Source organism: Montipora capricornis, chromosome 1 (assembly GCF_036669925.1).
Source record: "Montipora capricornis isolate CH-2021 chromosome 1, ASM3666992v2, whole genome shotgun sequence".
Taxonomy (NCBI): Eukaryota; Metazoa; Cnidaria; class Anthozoa; order Scleractinia; family Acroporidae; genus Montipora; species Montipora capricornis.
Genome location: NC_090883.1, coordinates 34217477 through 34241476, shown reverse-complemented (window position 1 = coordinate 34241476; position 24000 = coordinate 34217477). Strand labels below are relative to the sequence as shown.

At 40.1% G+C, this 24000-nt stretch overlaps 1 protein-coding gene across 1 annotated transcript in view; it reads right to left on the bottom strand.

The window, feature by feature from the left end:
• LOC138014534 (collagen alpha-1(II) chain-like) overlaps positions 1-24000 on the bottom strand; it is a 118343-nt gene that overhangs the window by 65411 nt on the left and 28932 nt on the right. Inside the window, exons 17-34 of the mRNA XM_068861642.1 lie at positions 20564-20603; positions 19731-19784; positions 18905-19048; positions 16505-16573; positions 14556-14600; positions 13474-13527; positions 12663-12716; positions 10400-10453; positions 10237-10290; positions 9689-9742; positions 8630-8674; positions 7390-7443; positions 6800-6844; positions 4215-4412; positions 3547-3600; positions 3212-3256; positions 2340-2393; positions 1536-1589 (exon numbers count right to left, since the gene is read on the bottom strand). Coding sequence (XP_068717743.1) covers positions 1536-1589; positions 2340-2393; positions 3212-3256; positions 3547-3600; positions 4215-4412; positions 6800-6844; positions 7390-7443; positions 8630-8674; positions 9689-9742; positions 10237-10290; positions 10400-10453; positions 12663-12716; positions 13474-13527; positions 14556-14600; positions 16505-16573; positions 18905-19048; positions 19731-19784; positions 20564-20603 — 1171 coding nt within the window. The remainder of the gene's footprint in view (positions 1-1535; positions 1590-2339; positions 2394-3211; positions 3257-3546; positions 3601-4214; positions 4413-6799; positions 6845-7389; positions 7444-8629; positions 8675-9688; positions 9743-10236; positions 10291-10399; positions 10454-12662; positions 12717-13473; positions 13528-14555; positions 14601-16504; positions 16574-18904; positions 19049-19730; positions 19785-20563; positions 20604-24000) is intronic.

The following is a 24000-nucleotide window of genomic DNA, read 5'->3' as shown; positions in this document are numbered from 1 at the left end:
GCAAGCTAATTTCCGTTTCGTAAACAAGCGATGCCATTTTTGACGGTCGATGCCATTCTTATTAACCAAGCTTTTTTGTTCGGTTAGCTTTCAATAAATTGCTAGGATTAACTTCATTTAAATACTTTAAAATTGCAAACTTGATGCTGTTGTTTCGGTAGTGTAGAGATTAAGTGCATTTGTTCTTAAGCCATTGAACCGAATCCGAGATCGATCGATCATTTTTTTGTAATTTTTTTTCAAATTTTTTTCGGAGGTTTTTTTCTCAGTTTTTTTTTAAATTCTAAGTGACATACGCTGCTAATCTAGTCCTAGATTAAGCATTTTTTTACTCATTTGCAAACGACAAACTTAGCCTCGTCCGAATGGCATCGCTTGTTTACGAAAGGGAAAATTGCGTCGGCATGTCACAATAACACTGACGTTTTTTGCTTTTCGTCACCTCGGTTTTGTTTCAAACTTTAAGAGGGGGGGGGGGGGGGCACTTAACTACAGAGAGACAATGGTTGCTAAGGAAGCTTTTTAGTCAAGAGCCCCGCAAAAAGCTTGAATGAAAAGGAAATCTGACATCACTTTAATCAGAAGGCGCATGCTCAACTAGTCCCAGTCCTCTGCCGTGCGTTTCAGTGAAAAACATGCAAAAACTCTCAGGAAACGAAAGGAAGAGGCAGTATAGGAACCGTCCCATCATTTTTCGTAAATTTTAGCATGGAATTTCTATTTGGACAAAAAATGTAACTGACCTGGAGCTTAAGACGTAGTATTTTTTTTTGGAGAAATAATTTTCCTTTGAAATCCGTGGTAAAGATTGTGTTAGAATGTTATCATACTGAGGAGTTAAAAATTTGTGATTTAGTAAATGTGGTTGTAAGTCGAACCAGACAAAGAAATGTTAAATAGAATACACTTGGCAAAAAAGAGCTAAAGGGACTCGGGAAACTATTTGAAGGGGTCCATAGCAACGGTTTGGGAGTTAAGTTCCCCCCCCTCCCCCTTAATTGCTGTAAATAACTTTACCAACATTGTATTAATTTGCTTTTGATTATGTGTCAGACCATATTCATAAATGGCTGCAATAAATTATTCTTTTTTCGTCGTGCTATTCAAAACAACTAGCCTCGCCCAAAATCAGGAATTTTGTCCTTGCAAACAAGGCTAATTGGTCTTACGAGCACAAGGAAAAATAATAATAATTTACTGGCCGTCATATAGGAATACGGTCTATACCGTCGCTGAAACGAAATGATTTTCAAGGTGGATAAAGTACGATCGAGTGAAGTAGTTTAACAGTCTGTTCTTGACCCACATTTTACCGTCTTCGCCACGTTGATTGCTATAGTATGACCATAAATACTTTATGTGTTCCTTGAAGGACTGTCGAACGAGACCAAGGTTTCGACAACCTGAGCGGACGCCAGCCATTTCCAGATTCAGATAAAAACGTGACTCTAAGCGATGATTGACTCACAAGTTCTACAATTCAGGACCTCATCCAGAATTTACTATAATGATCACTACCATGTGAATATCATTACCCTCTTTCCTTGCATTCCGCGATTTCCAGGTGCTCCCACATTCCCTCGGTTCCCCTGAGGAATAAAACAGAAGCCGAGATTAGAGGTACATACGAAGTCAGGAGGCGTGCGCGGCTTAAGAGGTGAAGGCTACTCCAAACCACCTCTTTACCCCACAAATTTATGCAGTTCCTTATAGGAGATAATTTCACACATTATATACTGAATTAAGCGTACGATTACGTGCTTATGTTGAGTCTGCAATCACACCTCAAAAACTAAACTGAATCGAACACCTTCTAGCTCTGTTTATACACACGTCATTCTTTGCTTTGTCGCTTAGCTTCTTTAGCTTTCTAGTTCACGTTTTAGTAAAGGTATTGTACCTAACTTAGAGAATCCTTTTAGGCTCTCTTTATTTCAATAAACCTATTTTTTCGCTGTTTGTTCTTGTAACTTGAAATTAATGTCGTCGTAAAAAACACGCGGACATTTACAGGGTTCTCGGGTGACACATTTTAATGTAGAGTGTGACACAGACCAAGCTTTCCGCAAACCAATTCCACGCTGGATGCCTTTGAGCGTCGGCACCTTGTCGAGAATATCGGAAGTGCAAGCTTAAACCGATTTTTCAGCCTCAGATCTTGTAAAACTGTGGAATCAATGCAACAAACATACTGTACAAAAATTCGAAACAGTAAACTTTCATGATTTCAATAATCATCTGCATTTTTTTAACTCGGTGATACATCCGCAAATTATGGACAGCTCTAATACACACAACCAAAGACTCATTTGAAATAGGTTTCTTCTTCGTAGACTCACAGTCGCTCCCTTTTCACCATCTGAGCCTCGTTCTCCTGCTCGTCCTGGGGCTCCCTGTTGTCAAAGGCCAACATTCATATTTAAGTACGTGAACAAATACCTTATTTTGCTTATCTGTTGTGAACCTCGTACGACAAAATCACACGACCTTGAAGCGTGTAACATGCAAATCTTTTCCTTGGAACGAATGCTGGGAATTTTAGGACACCGATTTTTGGCCCAAATATGGACAAAAACAAGATCGAAGCTGCACGCGCGGGAAAATGCACGGGCTAGGTTACCTCCAAATAAGGAAATGCCCCAGCTCTGAAAAAGAGTACTTGTTTACTAAATTTAGTAATAACAGATCATTGTTTCTAATTGATTTGCATATATTGCTTTAGTTTTAATTTTTCCTTTTTTAATCATTGCAAATATAATAGGATATGGTTGTAAATTTGTAAATATTTATTAATAATGTTGTTTATATGAATGTAAAGCGCCTTGAACATAGGATAAGAGCGCTATAGAAATAAAGTTACCATGATTATTATTATTATTATTATTAGAGTTAAACGCTTCAAGGTCATGAGCTGCTACGTACGATCAATAAATACTTCGAGAAGATATTAACACGTTCTAACATCATATCCTATGCGCTTTGTGTTATCTGTGCTATTTTCGATTTTGTAATTCTTCGTAGGAAATTACCAGTAGGTTGGGATGAGCACGCGCAGTTGGCTTCCAAACCCAATGCGCATGTTCAGAAAGGAAGACCAGTTCGCGCTAGCCGTTCATACTAAATGTGGTTCTTAGTATTTTTAGGAAAGAATTCTCCCTTGCAAAATTATATTTATTCTTCATTAGAAAAAACGTCCATTGTTACGTCTCACCCCATCTCCTGTGCGCCCCGGTGGCCCAGGCTGACCAGGATTTCCCTATACAGAAAGACATCGATGAATAAAAGCAACGTAGAACATAAAACAGCAGATTGAAGCAATGGGACTACTGTGGTCCTCTTTTGGAACATACATGCTTCTAACGAAGTAAACCTCTTAGCCTCCCCTAAAGTGCGACGGGCTTCTTGTTCTCCTCCAATCTGTGACGACTTGCTAACACTTCTCTACCCGCGCTTCGCTAAGAGCCTATCTCGCTACTTCTTCCCACGGACTGCCAAAGAAACGAATTCATTTCAAACGAACCCCGAGAAAAAAATATGATTACTTACTGGTGCTCCATCTTTTCCAGCATCTCCCGGGGTACCCATTGCTCCAGGAGAACCCTTAAAAACACAAAAACACAAAATATGAGACATAGAAAGATCATCGAAGCGACCATGATTAAGAAGGAAGGGTAAACGTACGCACGCACGAATTACTATTATGGGTTAGGTCAATGGGACATTCAAGTGAAACGTGCCCGAGCTCCATAAAAATGTTGCCATTTATTCTCTTCTACCTCTTATCAACTCACGAATCATCCTTGACAATCAGGTTATGTTCACAGTATGTTCAAATTATTCAGTATTAAGGACGGTTCCTACTAATTCAAAGGTATTTTCGCGCAGTGTATAAATGTCCGGGTAAAGCAGATCTTAACAAGTGTTATTAAGAGAAAATTGGGGGTAACCACTCTTTTTTCAAAGATAATTAATCAAAAGTATTTGCAAAATGTTTCAAATGTTCCAAATTGAAGTTTAAAGATCTCTGAAAAATGCATGGTTGCGCCCAATTTTCTTTTTGAATCTAAGAGCATTTACTAAGTTCTACTTTCTCCGCTTACCTTTAAAGCACCCATAGGAAACCCGAGTATCTCGAGATGCGCAGAACGTATGCGCAATAACAACGGTAGGCACCGTCCTTAAATGTCATTTCTCCGAGTCTGTTTAAAACTTACTGCATCACCCTTGTAGCCCGCTCGTCCATCAAACCCAGGTCGTCCCGTGTCTCCAGCGGCTCCTTTTTCTCCTTTTGAACCTTCAGGACCAACAATACCTGGCTGTCCTCGTGGACCAGGAGAGCCCTGATTGCCCCTTTCTCCCTTTGCCCCAGGGGCTCCATTACTGCCAGTATTTCCCGGTTCACCTGAGATACCCTAATATAAAAGAAAAATTATGCGTCGTTATGGAAAGAAACTCTCTGACTTGTGCTTCTCCATCTGCCTCTCGTCTCAATTCAAAATGAATCAAAATATGAAATTTCGCTTGAGCCGTGTTCAAAAGCGATATTTATGAAAACAATCATCCTCCTTGCACAACGTATTATCAGTATATTGATTATGCCGCTCTGGCCGGATTACTCAAGATCATTTTAGAGATGTGTTACCCCAAGTTTCCATCATTGGACAATCTTGGACAATGTTGTTGGTGATTTCTATCTGGGTTAAGAAGCGATATCGGTCGAGGGAGTTCACACAAAAGGATCGGGGTTACAGTCCTGTTCAAACTACAATATATAAAAATAAATATATTTATCATTCGATGTATTTTTTCCTTCCTTTTCATTGGCCGAGAGCCCACCACGTGACCTGCAAATAACTGCCTTCAAATAAGTGTTTTGCTGCAAATAATATTCTGCTCATGCGCAATTGAAATCACTCTCTTTTGAGAAAATGGCAGATCGGTTCCCCGATGTCAGAGAATGATTCGACATTCTTAGTTGATCGAAAGAGCAGTGAGAATACTAAGAAAGGAACAAAATTTCAACGTATTTCGAAAGTATCTCAAGGAAAGAAGGGTAGACGAAGAGTCACTCGTGTCATCGAATGCGTATGCACTGAAGAGATTTTATGCTGAAGCCAGAAAAAAGAATGGCGAGCTCTACACCAAAGCTTCACTTGTCGGCATACGCTTTGAAAAGTGTGAACTTTTTCAGCTTTGTTGATGCCTAGTGTTATTGAACGTTTGACTGAAGTACAATTTGAAGTCTACAAATATAATTATGCTGAGAAGGAAACCAATTGATTGGTGCCATTACTCGACTCTGCAAGGCAGCGAAGGCTTATGCATCAGTCGATTCCAGCAGTGCCCATCCCCCACCCCCCCCCCCCCTCCGGGCTAACCTCCGGGCATTAGCATTTTTTTTAAAAATTGGCAAATTCCCCTGGGTGGGGACACATAAGCTGTGTAAATGCCCTGGGGTGGGGACAAATGCCCCGCCCCCGGGATCGTCGTCTTCCAATAGGCGCCTGTATTCGCAGGCTACTTTGTCTGTCAAGAATCAAGACATCTTACATGATCTTTCATCGCATTTTACGCTCCCAAGATCTGTCTTGAAAATCGCATCATTTGAATTCGCAGCCCTTCAGCGTTTCATATAACTCCGCTTTCATGAATTTAAAATTTGCTAGGCTAGTTTTGAGTGCGAAATGCGAAGTAGTTGTGTTTTATACGCAGTCTTCACGTCAGTGATTACTTTGTGATATTAGTTCACCTTGTCGCTTTTATATATTCATACGCTTACAAGTATAAATGAAGAAATACCTAAAATTGAGAAAACATACCTTTAAAAACATCCACAAGTTTTTCGAGTCGGTGACGGACAAGCCAGTCTTTAACGAAGGCCTCGTCTTTTCCGATAAACTCTTGGGTGTGTCAAATTCCCGAGGGTCGCCTCGGGGTAGGCTAATGCCCAGCTCCCGGGCCGCGATAAAATTGCGAATGCCCCACCCCCGGGACTGACAACTTCAGCAAATGCCCCGCGGTTGCCCGGGGGTGGGGGGATGGGCACCGCTGAAATTGATTGATGCATTACGGCTTCTCGGAAACAAAAACAAAAAACAAACTCGATGATCGAATGATAAAACAATTATTGACCTCGGTTATCGCAAACTATCGTGATTTGTCAGTGTCTCGCAGATCAATTATTTGCCTCAGCCTTCGGCTTCGACAAATAATTGATCTGCTCGCCACTGAAAAATTACGATATTTTGCTCAACCTCGTCCAATAATTGTTAATTATTATTCCACTATTACGCCATTTTACCATATTTGGTCAAGAGAACGCGCAAAATACGAGACAGTAATACACTGTAGTGTCCCGGTTTGACCGGTTTAGAAAAGAGCAAATACGGACAGAACGGGGGTTTTTCAATGAAAGAAATTGTTTTCAACACGATGCTAAGGCTGACAATTTAGCTTGTCATCGCTTGTCACTCGTCATTTTGTTTATCCAATCAAATAAAGATCTTTGGCTGACTTTTTGTGTTGTTTACATCGTTCGCACGCGCCCTGAAGGACAGATGATGCATTTTTCTCAAAACACTCTTACCACATAAAATTGAAGCAAAATAACACCTTTTTTGTTGTGGAATAATAAATCGCTTATTCGAGGGTTTAACATATAATACTCGTGGAGATTTTTCTCATTGCTCGTATCTTTCCTCGCCCCTGCGGAAAAATATTGCGCAACTTGCAAAATATCCGTGCGTCTTATATGTTAAACCATCGAATAAGATCGATATTTTGTAATAATTAAACCTACTGCAGCTCCTTCAGCTCCTGGAGCGCCCTCAGGACCGTCAAGTCCCTAAAAGAATCAAAATAATAGAATATCAGTAAGGTAACATTGTTCAGGCTGTCTGGAGGACTGGAAGTAACACACTCACTCACTCACTGATGGAAGGTATAAGACTCACTAAGTTTCACTTGTATGATTATCCTGTCAGATCACATTTTTTCCTTCTGATTTTTTTTGCTCCACGATGACTCGATAGCGTCGTTTTAGAAATTTCCCTTTGATTTTTAATAAATTTTATTCGTGTTAGAGCGGTTTTCAATTGATTGTCGAAAGTAATTAGCGAATTACTTTGATTTTGCATTACTTAACTCAGTGATTGGTTCAAAGTTCTCGCGCCACTTTTTCAACCAATCAGTAGTGAAACCAAAACCAATCGTGGCTTGCGCGTTTACATTTTCCCGCGCTTTGTGTCGTCTATAGCTACGTGTAATTACTTCGAGTTTTGATTGGTTTACTGGATTGTCTCCGTCCTTTTGATTGGCCAAAGTAAATACTTTGGTTTTGGTTTTACGACCCTCATTTGAAAACCGCTCTATGGGTAGGACACAACTTACAATTGGTCCAGCATCACCAGGCTCTCCCTGTGGCCCCCGAATTCCAACTGGTCCCTGGTGAATTAAATTATCATTAGAACCAAAGAATATTACTTTTGGTGGCCAAAATCTACCAGGGAAAACAAGGGCAGCCTTTTTCCTACCCCATAGGTCCCTGTCAAAAGTTCAATTCAACTTTTTTCCCATGAAATAAGTTCAATTGCTTTCGGCATGAAATTCATGGGATCTAGAGGCTTCTTGTATACTTTACAAACTGAAGATGACATTCGTCTACCGCCTGAAGTATGACAGAAATACTAGTTTAAAGACAGATGACAAAAAAGGTTACAGTTATGAACATAAGACACTCCTCAGGCAATCATCTTTCACAGGCTCGTATATTTTCGCCTACTGAAGTAACTCCGTGAGCAACAGCAAAACTCCATACTCCATAACTTAAATCCTGTTTGACGGGGTTAATGCTTGGATGAGAAGAGAGAGGAATCGCTTTCCACCGTTAAACGTTAGTACGACCCAAGGATATGAAATTGATGCGGATTGTTGTTTATGTGCCCATAATAGGACGAAAAATTCAAGATTACAAGGTAAAAAGAGGCTATTTGAGGCAAGCCATTTTTCTCAAATCCAAATACATGTAAATTACAATCAACACTGCGTTACCAAGTCATTAGTTCTGGTAAACTAAAGATGCGTGAGGATTACCTAAACTCCCGATAACTACAAAATTTTGACTGTGATCAAAATATCTATGTTTAAGGTTTGTTGGGTCTAGTTGGCCATGGATATAGTTGAACTGAAAGCAGAAGTGTAACTTCAAGACAGGACGCAAGTTTCAAAATAGTTACGAAAATAAAGATGTCGATGGCTGTGTTTGTGACACCTGCTCAAGGCGAGACTCGACCATAGAGCAATGCATTCTGGTCGCTGCGCAGTGCATTCTGGGCCAAATCAAAATGGATTTTGGTCGAAAGCCAGCAAAGCCAAACATATCGACATTTTGCATAAATTTGTCTCGAATTCTCATTATGTTGCTACTCGCTCGCTTCTCTCCTGCCGCAGTAACGAAAGGTGTTGCCGGTCATAGGAGGGCAGAGTCGCTGCTAGTTTCTGACTTTACTCCGAGCATTTCTGGTTCCCTTTTGCTTAACGAAAACCCAGCATGAATTTTAAGGGCCCTATAATACAGGAAAGTATCTTACACCTACGCATTCCGTTATCAATGAAAGTACGAAATACTTACTTGTGCTCCGTCAATACCGGGTCTACCATTTTGTCCTGGGCTCCCCTGTGTTAAAAGACGAAAATATATTCACAGTGAAGGATCACTCAATGTGTACAAAATTTGTCCGACCTGCGGTTTTCGTTAAAACAATGGTTTGCTGGGGGTGCTTAGTCTCGCGGGCTCAGAAAACCTGATTGTTGTCATTGTTATTTAAGGTTTTTCATGTAACACGAGTGGTCTCATATTGAGCAATGACGTCACGATTCCCGCCTTTTTGGTTTTGTATTAGTACCCAGTATTTGTATTAAAGCTTGCTTTCCAATCTCTACCATGTATACTAATTGTACTTAGTATAATTTTCAGCGGTGAATATAAGAATTTAGTGTTATATTCACCGCGCTACCCGGTGAATATAACATTTTGGAGGCGCGGCTGCTAAGCCAATCAAGCACTTTTCGTGCCTTTTTATCTTGCTTTAGCCCATTGTTTTGCACTGTCTTGATATTCACCGCTGAAAATTACACTAAAACCATTATTCGCCTCAGTAAGTCACTGCTTACGAGCCAGAAGGCCCATCAGGCCGGCGCTTATCTCCGGTTTCAGTAGCATTAAGCGACTAGGAGTATTTATACTCCCCCCTGGATGGGATGCTAGTCCATCGCAGGGTTACCCCCAGCATTACGCCGGTACCCAATTATACACCTGGGTGGAGAGAGGCACCGTGAGAGTAAAGTGTCTTGCCCAAGAACACAACGCAATGTCCCCGGCCAGGCCCCGAACCCGGACCACTCGATCCGGAGTCGAGCGCACTAACCATGAGACCACCGCGCCTCCCATTATTCGCCTCAGGCTCAGTAAATATTGGAGAATATTTACCTCGACTAGGTCTTGGTAAATATTCACCAATATTCACTTCCCCTTCGGCGAATAATTGTTAAATATAACGACAAGAAAATTACACGATAGCTGGAAGATATGAATCTTATCTTCTTCTTGCCTCTCAAACATAAAATTTATATCTTCTCGCCACTGTTTAATTATCCTCTATATATTTTTTTAGCAAAACGGGTTCTTTACCGTTTCACCTGCTGCACCTTCGTCACCAGGATCTCCGCGATCACCTTGAGATCCCTGAAAAAAAGTAAGAGCCTTGCTTTACTGATCATCAAAATCAAGAAAATCTGTTGAAGAACTTTTTATAGCAAAAAGCTGATATTGCTGCTGCAAATATTTCTGTCAGTGAAAAATTTTCCATCCCAGCACGTCCACATTGTTAATCCCGGCTCATATGACTCGGAGTTTTTAATCATTGAGGAGCAGTCGTGGTTCAGTTGGCTAGTGCGCGGCTTTCGGAGCGAGAGGTCCCCGGTTCAATCCTCGGTGACTTCAACGTCTGTTTCGACTTTCCTCTGACCCGTGTAGCTATAGCTTTAAATACCCGTAAAACGGAGCACTGCAACGGTGAATGCATAAATAGGTTATAGACTGCACGGAACTTTCTATGGAAATACACCAGACTTCAGGATCGCTATACATCTTTGTTTTCTTGGCAATAAAACATCTGAGTTAGCAAGAGTTTTATAAGAAGAACATTTAAATGCTACCATTAGAGCGTGGATACTTACGCGGTCTCCTTTGAAGCCTCGAAGACCACGCATGCCTGCGACCCCCTGCCTACCCTGGAAGCAGAGATTTCAACGGTTAGGAATCAACTAAAGAAACCGTGTATTTCTATAGTACCGAAATTAACACAGCTTGTCTAATAAAATGCTTGGGAATATAGCTTACCGGTTCTCCTGCAAGTCCAGGTTCTCCTGCCTCTCCGGGACTCCCCGGTATACCCTACGGATGAAATGTTTACTCAATACTTATTGAAGGCAACCATTCAACTCTTCTGTAAGATAAACATCTCCACTTCACCTCTTAATACCGCCTCATTAAATCACATGAAGATGTACATGACATCAAACATTCCTAAAAACATCTTATCAAAAGTACGTACCTCTCACAGTAACCAAGTTCGAGGTCCGTACTGTAAGTTACGGACCGAGTCTTTTTCCCTTGATTTATGGCTCAAGAGCGAAACTGCCACAAATGATTGGCATGCATAAAACTAATAAATCCTCTTGGCGTTTTAAAATAGTTGCTTGTAAGGTTCAAACAGTCTTACAAGTTTATTTGACATAAACGACATGAAAAACTTGCTAGAGAATGCTGCATCAAAATTCCAGAGTTTCGAAGCAAGCAACCGTGGACAATTTTCCTGTCGGTGTACGTTGGATCAGTGGCTTGATCTGATCGGCGTTATTTCAAGTTGAGAAACTAAATATTTTAAGCAAAAGCCGATACAACGTAGATTTGATTTTAGTGATGTACTATATTTCGGCTGGCCAAACCAGCCTTCTTCAGGTACAATGAGAGTTTACATTGAATTGCTTCTATGTACATATATATATATATATAGTAAATGGATGTTGACGTAATACTGGAAAAAATGTGATAAAACATGGACGTTACAAAGATTATGAATTCAAATACTAAGAGTCACGGAAAAATAACGGAAATCACTCAAAATAATAAACTGAAATCTAATACGTTTCTTCGCGGATATTAAGACCGTTGGGATCAATTGTCCTGCCTTTTAAAATTAAAAAAGCTTCCCTGGCCTTACGGATCGAGTCTCTGTTAGAAAATATTTTTTCGATAGGGATTAATTGCATGTCCTTGGAGATGTTGTGGGGAGAGGAGAGGAAATGTTCTGCGACTGTAGTAGGTTTGGATTTGGTGTTAGCGTTATCTAAAGTGCGGCGGTGCTAACCCTAACCCTAACCCTAACGACATACCTTCTGAAACGAGGTTACAAACGCAACTTTGTTACTAAACAAATACAACGGGCTGCAGACATTCCCCGCACACATACCCTACAACCTAAACAGACAGACAAACCCAAACGCATACCTTTCATAACGACCTATAATCCATCACTTCCTTCCATCCTCAACATAATAAAAAAACACTACAATCTACTTCTTTCTTCTGACCGCTGCAAAAATGCTTTCCTCCATCTACCTGTTGTGGCTTTCAGGCGCTCCCCTAACCTTCGAGACCTGCTGGTTACAGCTAAACTGTCCCCCAATGTAACTCATTCTAATTCCACACTTCCTTCCGGTTCTTTTCGCTGTGGCAAAAACTGTGCTACCTGTCCTTACATTTTCCATGGACTAACCAACTACAAATTCTGCTCTACTGGCGAAACGCGCTCCATTAATTTCCACATAACTTGCGAAACTAAAAACCTTATCTACATGATTCAATGAAACAGATGCCATCTACAGTACATAGGAGAAACTAAACGACGTTTAAAAGACCGTTTTAATGAACACCGCCGCACTTTAGATAACGCTAACACCAAATCCAAACCTACTACAGTCGCAGAACATTTCCTCTCCTCTCCCCACAACATCTCCAAGGACATGCAATTAATCCCTATCGAAAAAATATTTTCTAACAGAGACTCGATCCGTAAGGCCAGGGAAGCTTTTTTAATTTTAAAAGGCAGGACAATTGATCCCAACGGTCTTAATATCCGCGAAGAAACGTATTAGATTTCAGTTTATTATTTTGAGTGATTTCCGTTATTTTTCCGTGACTCTTAGTATTTGAATTCAAAATCTTTGTAACTGCCATGTTTTATCACATTTTTTCCAGTATTACGTCAACATCCATTTACTATATATATATATATGTACATAGAAGCAATTCAATGTAAACTCTCATTGTACCTGAAGAAGGCTGGTTTGGCCAGCCGAAATATAGTACATCACTAAAATCAAATCTACGTTGTATCGGCTTTTGCTTAAAATATTTAGTTTATCAAAATTCCAAACTTCTGCGGGCCGTAAAGCTGGCCGTACTGTAGAATACAGCTTGCTAAATTTGCCCGCAATCATGGTAAGCCTACTATCTGAGAGATATTGTCATAAGTTAGCTTTCTTTTCAACGCAATATACTTTTAGTAAATATGTTGACGCGGGAACGAATTAGAACTTACATCTGCTCCATTCCGACCAGATTCTCCTCGTGGTCCCGTGTTACCTTGGAGACCCTATCAAAACAAAATTTCCAGAAAACGTACGTCTATTTGAGTTTTGTTAACATTTGAAACAACAAAAGGTAAGAGACACATTCAGACAACAAATGCAACCAGAACCTATAAAAGCTTTAAAAGGAGTCTGCCTGGACTGATGAACAATCGATTTATGTGATTAAAAGAAGACTAAATTCGTTAATGCGATCGGTGCCTTCTTAATTGCATTTGTCGCTTCAAATCGTATTACAGCGGTTATCAGTCACACGTGCCCCGCAAAGGTTTTTTTTTTTTTCATTTTCCGGAACTAAATTTGATGGACGTCAATCAAATGTTTCCATGACAATATAGTCCTATTTACTTGATGGCAGTCGAATTCGTCATGGAAACATTTATAATAATTGACCTCCACCCCGATTCAGTTTCGAAAAATGAAAAAAAGTCGTTGAGGGGCGCGTGTGACTGGTAATCGCTGTAAACTCCTAGGACGTTTGCAGTAGGCAAGAGTTCATGATTTGAATTCTCCTAAACAAAACTGGTGACGTACAAGGATATTCGTACTTCTGGTGGGTTGTTCTTTAAATTTCTTTTCCCCTTAAGCTCCACTATCAAAATTTATATTCTCTCAACATTTGTTTTAGCTTTTATGAGGAGAATTTTTTTTCAATCAGGAAATTCTATATTGAGAGATCTTTTGACTTAATTCTCATGCATGGCCTGTATCCTCGATTAACTAATGGTTACTGTAACGAGAAATTAGTCAGACGTGACTTACTGGGTCTCCAGTAGCTCCAACTAGACCCGTCTCCCCTGTTTCGCCGCGAAGTCCCTGTAATCAAAAAAAAAAAATGAATTGGTGTGACAGGTGGAACAAACACAATGAAAAAATAAATATAATCATTGTTAATAGTTGTAACCTATAAATATCATAAGAAATGCCATAATAAAACCAAACGTTTTCCAATTCACTCTGCATTGTGAATGTTTTTGTTGGATAATTTGTCACTTGATGATCTTTCTCTTCCATTATTGAGGCCCCGCTAGGGGAGGGGGCGGGGGGTTAGTCATCTGTTATCCGTAAAATTCAGGGGACAGTTGTCCGTTATCCCTTGAATCACGAGATTGTTATCCCGAGCTGAAATTACTCATCTTTGGAATTTTAACAATAAGTGGCAATTTTAAAGCGTAAAGGAAAGGAACTTTATTTAAGTGTCAAGTCGTTCTAGCGTTGAAGCACTAATCGGGGCAACTGTCAACTGAAATTAACAATTAACGCAAATCAAGTCAAATATTGGTTTTTTTGAGGAGAGGGAAAACCGGAGTACCCGGAGATAAACCTCTCAGTGCAGAGTAGAGAACCAACAAACTCAACCCACATATGACGCCGAGACTGGGAATCGAACCCGGGCCACATTGGTGGGAGGCGAGTGGTCTCATCAATGTGCCATCGCTACACCCTCCCCCCCCCCCCCAAAAAAAAAACAAACAAACAAACAAACAAAAAACCCTTTTTTAAAAGATTACCTAATACTGCATAATTATACGAAAACTCTACAGTTTCACCCCAAGGCACTAGCGGTTGATTGAATTAATGAGCCTGGGAGTAAATCTTGGACATGGAATGATAAATCACCCGTTACTGTTCATTACCAGTCGCCAGTGATGTATATCCTCAGCAAAAGTGACCAAAAGTATGATAATTGAGAAATCAAAGCTATATTCTGCTATCCCTAAAACTATCTCGGTTATTCCTTATCCCTACTATTTTTTCGTCAGTCATTCCTAAAACCCTAATAACAGGGCCTCATTAATATTATCACCATTATCAGCATCAAGTAATACTTATGCACTGCATACCTCTGGTCCTCGATTACCAGGCAAACCTGCTCTTCCTGGAGGACCCTACGCGGGGAAAAAATTCAAATTATGTTGTTAATCGGTTTTCTTAGGCATATCATGCTTGTCGTAAATGGTTAATACTCTTCTAAAACAGAAATAAATCAATGCTCTGGATCGAAAACAAATAATCCTACAGCTTTCCCGATTAAGGTTGAATTCCAGTTAAGAAGCTTGTGATTACTCTGCTCATCGAGAATTAACCCTAGAGGAGTTAAGGTACAAAACTCAGTTCAGAGTTGCAGACAAGTTGTCCCGGAATGCACGAATGTTAAACGTAGTTCAAAGATAATTTATGCACATGCACATGAAAAGTTAGCACCCGGTCGCAAGGGAAACCGTTCTAAACAAAGATGGCCTGGGACAACGATTAATCATGCTCAGTCAGAAGAGAAATACGGGAGTTGTGAGATCCAAGTCGCGGGCTGTGGTGTACTTTTATGAGTGTTTATCACATACGGGACAAAATTACTGAATGCTCATTGGCTGAGACGGAATGCATTTTCCTTAATCACGAGGGCATGATTCCTTGATCCTGATCGGTCAACAGTTGCTTATCCAGAGCAAGCGAAGTTACAAGAGAATCTTCGAATTCTTCCAGGTTAAACTACTTTTTTGTTCACACTATAAAATACATTTTAAGAGCTATTTCTGTTGACAGCAACTACTTATTGAATTGAACTTTATCCGAATGGGAGCTTGTAGGTTGTCATTTGTCGAAGCACTAAACGGGGTTCCCTCAATAATGTTGCCCTGAATGTGATAAACATGTCATCGTAATGTGCCCTCGTGAAAATGAGAATTAATTTCACTTGTATTTTCAAAGTTGTACAAATTTTCCTCGTCGCGACTCGAGCAATTTTTGTGAAAACTTTGAAGATACGCGTGGAATTAATCCTTAATTACCCTCGGGCCCATGTGATTACATATAATACGGTAATTACATTTGGGTTAACAAACTTGATGAAAGCAAATTGCTTGAACGCCATAAGTTTCTATGTACTTGAACTTTTGAAAACTGCCCGTAATCAGATGTTAAACATGGAATCTTTTATTCAGTTCCTCACGCTTTTAAAACTAGCAGTTGATTTGATTTTTTTTTTTTTTTTTGATTTGATTTACAGACTTTGCCAGTCAAGCTGGCAGAGCGCCACAACAGCTTGCACCAATTACTGTGGCCCCTTTTTTTACCCTACCACCCATGATACTCAACAGAAGACAGACAACAACACCGGGAACTACGTGCCCTACTCTTAGTTGTGACAGATGGATGAAGAAAAATACGATAGTAGAACAAGATCGATGCTCGCGTAACTATCTTATTTAATTAAATTGCATCAGCTGCCTTCCCGAGCTGACGAGTAAAAGCGATAACGAGTACAAGGCTATAAATTGGGTAATGCAAGTTTCCAACGTGTGGTCACTTCATGTGACACGAGTATAAGGCGCAAACAGGGGTGACAAACATTATTTACTTCACGTTTCATACGCTTCGACGTATATCCTCAGAAGTGATCATCACGGTAAACTTCAATTTTGAACTACATGCACCATAAGTACAGTTGTAACTAATTAATTGTTTCAAATTTTCAATCAACAGTGGCAGGTACAAAATACTTGTCTCAGGTCACAGGTCTCTGTTTTACCACGCAGAAACAAACCTTAAACATTCATTAAAGCTAACCTTTGGCCTAAAAACACTTGTTTAGGTCTAATTATATAATTAGGCCTAAGGTTAGCTTTAACGAATGTCAAGGTTTGTTTCTGTATTAGTAAAACTGAGGCCTGTGTTTTGTACCTGCCGAATCAACAGTGTCTCTAATTTTACATTGTTTGTCACCGCTGTTAGAGTCTTACTCTTGATTAAGCAAAGATGGCCAAAGAAACAGAGTATTTACGAGTGTACTTACAGAATCTCCAGGTGGTCCTTTAATTTGCCGAATCGATCCCGAAGGTCCTTTGGAATCCTGAGAGCGAATCTTCAAACAGAAAATGCATAGTTTAGCGTTTTACTACTTGTTGAGTTGTTTCAAATGAATGATGATTCCAAGAGCCAAAATTTGATTAAAATAATAGCCATTTCTTCCAGGATCTGAAGAAAAAAACTATCAAAGTTATACGTTTGGTTTTCTGCAGCTCACAGAAGTTATCCTTGATCAAGGATAATGCAGAAGCCCTTCAAGCATTGCTTCACATGATGTACCTACAGAGTATGAGGTCTTCGTTTGATTTGAATCGATTGTTTTAAATTGTACGGTTCACAACCGTAAACTGAGTGGAAAGTTAATTGAGCTTTTAAAGGAACAGGCATGATACAATGTGTGTTTTCTACAATCCTGCACCTTGGTGGACGGCTACCACATCGACGACGCCACAAAAACAATTAAGCAATAGAGGACGTTTTCCTTGTTTCCATAGCCTCATCTAAACACGAGGGGAGATGGGAGAATTCGAGACAGTTATGCAAACCCAAGACGAAGTCGAGGGTTTGTAGAACTGTCGAGAATTCTCCCAAATTCTCCGGGTGTTTAGATGAGACTATGGAAACACGGGAAAAAAGTCCTCTATTGCTTTTGTAAAATATTCCTCAAAGATAATTCGACAAATAAAGGTAAATGCTGTTTTGTTTTACTTTTTTATTGAAACAGATTTTCTTGATACAAGCCAGGGTTTGAGCCAGGCCGCGCCATTGCGCCAATCCCGGGCTGATATTGAAATTGACCCTTAAAAAAACGGCCAAGGAGACACCTTTTTTTTCCTTCAAAAACTGGGGGGAGGGGGGGGGGGGGACTCAGAAGGAAGCACACAGGAAGAAATACAGTTCAGTACAAAAATTACAAGCTGAAACACAAACCGTGGGAGGAACTTTATCGCGCGTTTACTTTTCAGTCACGCTCTACTTAACATGTAGGTCTCATGCTCAACCAAGCGTGACGCATCTGGGAATTAAAGTGTCACAGTGACAACGTATTCGTACAATAGACAGCTTTGTCGCTTTAAATGGAAGCCAGATTGAATCAGAGAAAAAAATTCAGAAAAAGAACAGAGAAAGAAACAGATGAAGGCCAAAGGAAACCAACGCGTTCGCGATCTTTCTAGAAAACTTGGTTCCAAAATCACACTTGGCTACACTTTGAAAAGGAGGCGATGTTCCGCTATTTTTGTGTAAAAATCTAGAGTACGTGTACAAAGCTTAGTCATTGATTCTTGGTTTAAATATTAACAAAAAAAGTCTTGACACCATTTCCTTAACTTTTTTTGTTTGTATTAATTTTAATTACAAGTGACAGGTATAATTAGCACTTTTTCCGACTTATAAATTCAACTTAACGCTCTGTACATTAATCAACTGAAGATGACAGAAATTGCTGTCGAAAAATGTCTTGTAATTTCAAAAGTTTTGTCGTTCTTTAAATAACAGGTATAAATAAAAAATGTTTTTGTTGGCTTGCCTGTTTCCATGTTTGAACGAAAACTGAAAAAAAATTGACTGTCCCCCTAAAAATGAAAATGCCCTACACAATTTTAGCCAAGGGGACAAACTTTCCCTTAGTAATCAAATCCTAGCTCAAACCCTCACACGCTCATATTTTCAACCAGCCAATCAAAACGCGCGTCTGACTACATAACCAATCAAAATCCGTGTGATGTCACAGCCGTGTTTCCATACTCTCATCTAAACACAAAATAGGTATGAGCCGTTTCAGAGTGAAAATAGAGAATGAAGGATTCTCTGTTGCGTGCTCACCTTGTCCTCAAAACCTCAAATCCGGTGATTTCACGTCTTCATGCAGAGGACTGCAAACACATTTGCTAAAATCCGTACTGCACGTGCAGCACGATTATTTATGCCCTTTTAACCAATGATATCATTGTTTTGCGCCGTTGATATTGCCGTCGCCGTCGTAAAATCTTAAGCTCCATAATGACGACAGCGACGGCAACGAAAACGTCATCTCAAAAATACCGGGATATGTGTGGACGGGGCCTGAAACGCCAAACTTGAGGTTTGAGCCTAAGAACGTGAACGTTTCATTCTCTATTTTACTCGTCGTGTAACGCGAACGAAATGGGATAATCATGAAAGACTTAAGGACAGTGCAAAGCCATATTTTCACGTGACGTTGTCATCGACATCGCCGTCGTAGACATCCCAAAGTCCCTATTGACTATAATAGACGTACGTGACAATTTTTTCCATTTCACTTTTTTTTTGGTAAAGTTATTGCCCTTGTAATCTGACGTATAATAATTTTGTTTGCATGTGATGTGCAAGTTTACCCTAGTTGCAGAATGTCACAACAAATTACCTCGTCGCCGATGATCGGATCAGGGCCAACCCCTCCAGGTCCTCCACCTGGGGGCAAGGTCAAAATAGGACCTGGAAGACCTGGTAGCCCTGGAGGTCCCACATCACCCTTCGGTCCCTTTGGACCATCGGCACCTGGAGAACCCTGCAAGGACAAAAATGGTGAGATTTGATTGGCAAAAAGTCGAGTAATTCTCTTACATTGTAAGTTATAGTGTTCGTAACAAGGGACAATTATTAATTTTAGGTGGGACAAAATTTTTACCGTTTAAAATCACCAAACGCTGCTACGAGTCTCCTAAAGTTCAGTGGAAGAACATCCGAACTACATGTAGTAATCGAAAGGGTAATGGGATAGACTGCTGTTGAAATTCAGACATTTTTTTACTTGTCCCCTATTCAAATCCGAAAAAAAATACAAGTGCGAATCATAATAGTTGCAACGTTCAGGAGCAGGCGTAGCACAGTTGGTTTTTGTGCGTGGCTTTCGGAGCAAGAGGTCCCCAGTTCTATCCTCGGTGACTTCAACTTCTGTTTCGACGTTCCTCCGATCCGTGTAACTGCAGCTACCCTTAAAAAGGAGCACTGACAGAGGGAGGGGAGTAAAGGGCGCACCGTTAGCTTCCATTGATACCACTTTCGTAACTGCAGGAACTACAGACGTTAAATAAAGTTACCTTTCTTTACCTTCACCTTAAAATTAAAGCGTCTTTCCTTTTAAGATATAGGATTTAATGGTCCCCAAAATACGCTTGAATAGCTTCGGGTCTTCCAGAGACGCACTCCTGAATTAATAGTCTGTGGGTGGTTCAATGCACACAACTTACCGATATCCCTCGAGCGCCTAAAGAACCATTCCGTCCAGGTAATCCTGGCTCCCCCTAAATTAAGCAGAAAAGATCATCATCATCAATTGAATGCAAGATTTTCACTTGTTTCACTTCACTTTAATCCAGCACGAGGTAAATAACCTAACTCCTGGCTGCCTTTTTGTTTCTGATGCAGTCAAATGTAATTTAACATTTTCTCATGCAAGACTTGCGAAGACCGTTACACAAATATAATGAAGTTGTCAGCTCCTGAGGGAGTTGACAACCGGAGCGCTCATCGTGGCGCACTTGCCAGTTGTGGTCAGTGGCGTTGTCAGATCGGTGCATGCGCCGTGATATAACGCACTGTAGGGCGTTACTGTAGGGTTTCGGTTGTGTATCAAAACAAGAGTGTTTGTGGAACGATTTTAGCTGCTTTTTACATATATATTTAACAAATAGATTCCATGTTGCGTGCGTCTGTTCAGTAATAGACCACAGATGACGCCACAATGTGGTAAGAACAAAAAAGTGGCACACGAGGAGATAGGCGAGTGTGTCAATGATGTTCTTACCAAATTATGACGTCTTCTGTGATATATTACTGAACAGATGCATGGCAACATGGAATCTATTTGTTTTATATGATAAAGAATTAAATTTTATTCGCATAAAAGCTGATGGTGACGTCAATCGTGCGTCTGTCCTCTAATAGACCATAGGCTAGAACCAATCAAAATGCGACAATAACTTGGGTTATTATATAAATATATATATATATATATATTTCGCCAAGCTGGCCACGATAGAACAGAAACATCTCATTGATGTTTGTGGGACGAGGAAGTTACCTTTTCTCCCTTTGGGCCAGGGTTCTCCGGGCGGTCCAATCTGTGTATAAAAAACACACCTATTATGGACAGGATAATTCCAGGTAACTGAGGTTAGGTATACTAAAAACGATACTTATCATTGTGCACCAGGGCTTTTTGACGATCCAGGGCTGTCAACCCCGTTAAGGTTCTTCAAATATTGAGAATTGATAGGGATAGGATGATAGATGACATCATAACGCTTGTGACGTCATTTCTAGCCACGTAACATTACGACTTTCACTCAAAAAATACTCATTGACTCCGTTCGACGTATGATATTTAAATCGGGAATCTTTACAATTTGTGCATTTGTCTTTAAAAGTCCTAAAAACTCCCTCCGAAGCGAAGTAAAGTCAATCAACATCTTCAATCTCTGCGATTTGACACAAGGACACAAGACCTCACGCAACCTTTGCAAAAAGTCAAAAAACACGCCAAAAAAGATGACATTGGCATTGCATTATTTCATTTGATTGGTTTTATTTTGGAGCAATAATTACAATCCTTAAATAGCAACGAACAGTTTACTAGAGTCTATGAAACGTTCGAATTTTGTTATTACCAATGTTAAAATAACTCAAACAACACAAAGTATTCGAAATTTTATTGTTGTGAAAGTCGATTCTCACTAGAAATGACAAAATTCGGCAATTAATCGGGAGATTTCAGACCGTAATCTTGAGACCGGGAGATACGGTCCAAAATCTGGAGTCTCCTGGGTCATGCGGAGAGTTGACAGCTCGGCGAATCTGTCAAGAAGTCATTACTTTTTAAGTGAGAATTAGTATGGGTAATCAAATGGTGACGCGTGAAATTAAGGAATAATTTCACGCGCGTTTTGTCCAAATTCAAATAATTTCCCGAGCCTTTAGGCGAGGGAAATTACCTGATTTTGGACAAAACGCAAGTGAAATTATTCCCTAATTTCACGGGTATACCATTTGATTAGCAATTAATAACATGGTGACAAATTACTCCTTAATTTTCAAACCTGGACGCCATTTTAACACTACATGAAAAGTTGCCATGGCAACAATGTAATTTCACATGTGAAATTATAAATTAACGCTGAAATTTTCGCGCCAAAATCAAGGAGTAATTTGTCACCCATGTTATTACTTCTTAAACCACTGCAGTACGCAATTTAAATGTCAGCAATTAGTGAGGGCGTCAAAGTACCTCAGATACTTTTTAATTGGAAAATAAAAAACCGACACCTTTAAGAAGTGGATAGATGCTTTTGTGAGCTGAAAAATGTCAAGCTGACGAACTTGCCACTGTATATTCTGGACTTGTTTATCTGTCAACCATACTCGGAGACCCAGGGCCAACTAGTCGGGACGATAGAATGTTCGTGGCGAAAGTTTACTACAAGAACGGGAAGAGCCCCTGGCTCTTACCGAACCAGTTCCAGAAGCGTTTCGAATTCCCTACTTCTGATCGGCCACATTCAGCGAAGAGGAGCAGCAGGTTGACTCTGATCTCTTATTACAAGAAGTAGTTTTCTTCATAGATCGCCATAGTTGCGTAGGGCGTTTAACGGGGAAAGATTCTCGACGAAATTTTCAGAACAAAACGTCAACGAAGCCGTAAAGATTACAAGCCTTAGCACGGCTGCAAGCAACAAACACTCTCCGATAAATGTTTACGACGGAACTTTCTTTTTTTTATTGCTGATATGCGATGCACGACTTTCACTTTCTGCACCTTGGCTCATTAACTTGTCTAGTACACAACGCCAAGCTTACCTTTTACATTTCCGATGTTCGTCGCCACTACTGCTGAAAATTTCCCCCGTTGAACGCGTTAGCGCAAGCTATGGCGATCCGACGAGGAAAAACTACTCTCACGCAAGGTAAAAGATCAGAGTCACCCGGTTGCTTCTCTTCGCTCATTGGCCACAAAATATTTTTTTGTGGCCAATCAGAAGCATGCAACGGAATTCGCACGCTTCAGGCTTCTTCTGTTCTTGTAGCACACTTTCACCACCAATATTTGTGTTAGTCCCGACTAGCTACCCCTGGGTCTCCAGAGGATACTATCAAACCTGGTCACCTGTTAACAAACTCATTGCCAATCTTACCGCTTCGTTTTTCACCATGTCAATGACAGTTTTATAACTGCGGATAGAGAGAATAATTTTTGTAGAAAGAAAGTTGAGTGGGCCTGATTCTGTCCTCAACACATATAACTAAGAATCCCCAAGCCGGGAGTTTCAAGTAAATGAAAGAGCGTTAGATTCTAGGACGTAGAACGACTACTACTACGAAATTTTCTCATAGTACAAAATGTGAGCGCGCGCAAACCAGCGTCCATTTTGGCGGGAAAAACAAAAGTGTTACCGTCGTCATTTGAGTACGGAGGTTTTTTTGCAAAAATGTCCATCGTATCAAAACAAGTCCCATAACAGGGTAGCAGTTTTCGACAATTTTTCAATCAGCAAAAAGGCCCAGGTAACAGCAATAATAATAAAATCGAGCAACCTATTCTCCTTAACAAAGAGTAAGATTAATTGTACGGGTTATAAATTTTTCTAAGTATTTTCGGCTAACAACTGCCAGTCAAAACTCGTACTCGTTCTCGTCCTCGTCCCTACGAACTTAAAGGTCCCTAATGATAAGCGCAACAGCTACGTGGAAGGGAATAAATTTGCAAGATTTGCAGGTCCTCTTAAATTTTCCGTACCGTAGCCTTGAAAAAAGAAATTGCGTCAAATGATCAACTTCCCTGTTTTGTAATTTCCGCTTCAGCTCTCTGTTTTTAATCTCATCTCTTAATTAAGGACGCTCTTTCGTCTCTTGTAAATCAAGACTGTGATAGGATACTTCGCATACGTTTCACAATAACCGCAATGGAAAAATCGCGAAAAGTGATAGAGCAAAACATTCTGTGAATCAGGTCTCGTCATAGGTTTCGAGGTGTCAGTTTTTTTAAACGTTTCTCATTTCTCCTGTGTTTATGGTGTGAGAATCAAATAAACATCATCTTCATGCTCCTTGAATGTAGTTTTGAATCCAAACAAAGGATTCTTTTGCTCTGTTACGATCTCACAACCAAATACCAGTAAGTCTTGCTCTAGAGTTTTCAGCTGTACCTGTACGGGATTGGATTTTTCTGAAATTTCTTGACGCAATCCATTTGTTGAAAATATTGTTTTTGACGGGAAATTTAGACAAAGTAAGGCACAAAATCAAAACACGTCCAAACATTGAAAAAGGCCCGACACCGGTTTTAAACTAGTCGCTGAAAAATTTGTGATGTAATAGGACAAAACAAGTTTAGAGTTTGTTGCTTCGATGAAGGCGACCTCTTAGGCAATATTCCTAAAGCCGACAAGACATGTGAAAAGTGAATTTTCCATGGTGACGCATCGAGTCCCGATTCCGTCACAACCACTTTGTCAATGTGCTTTT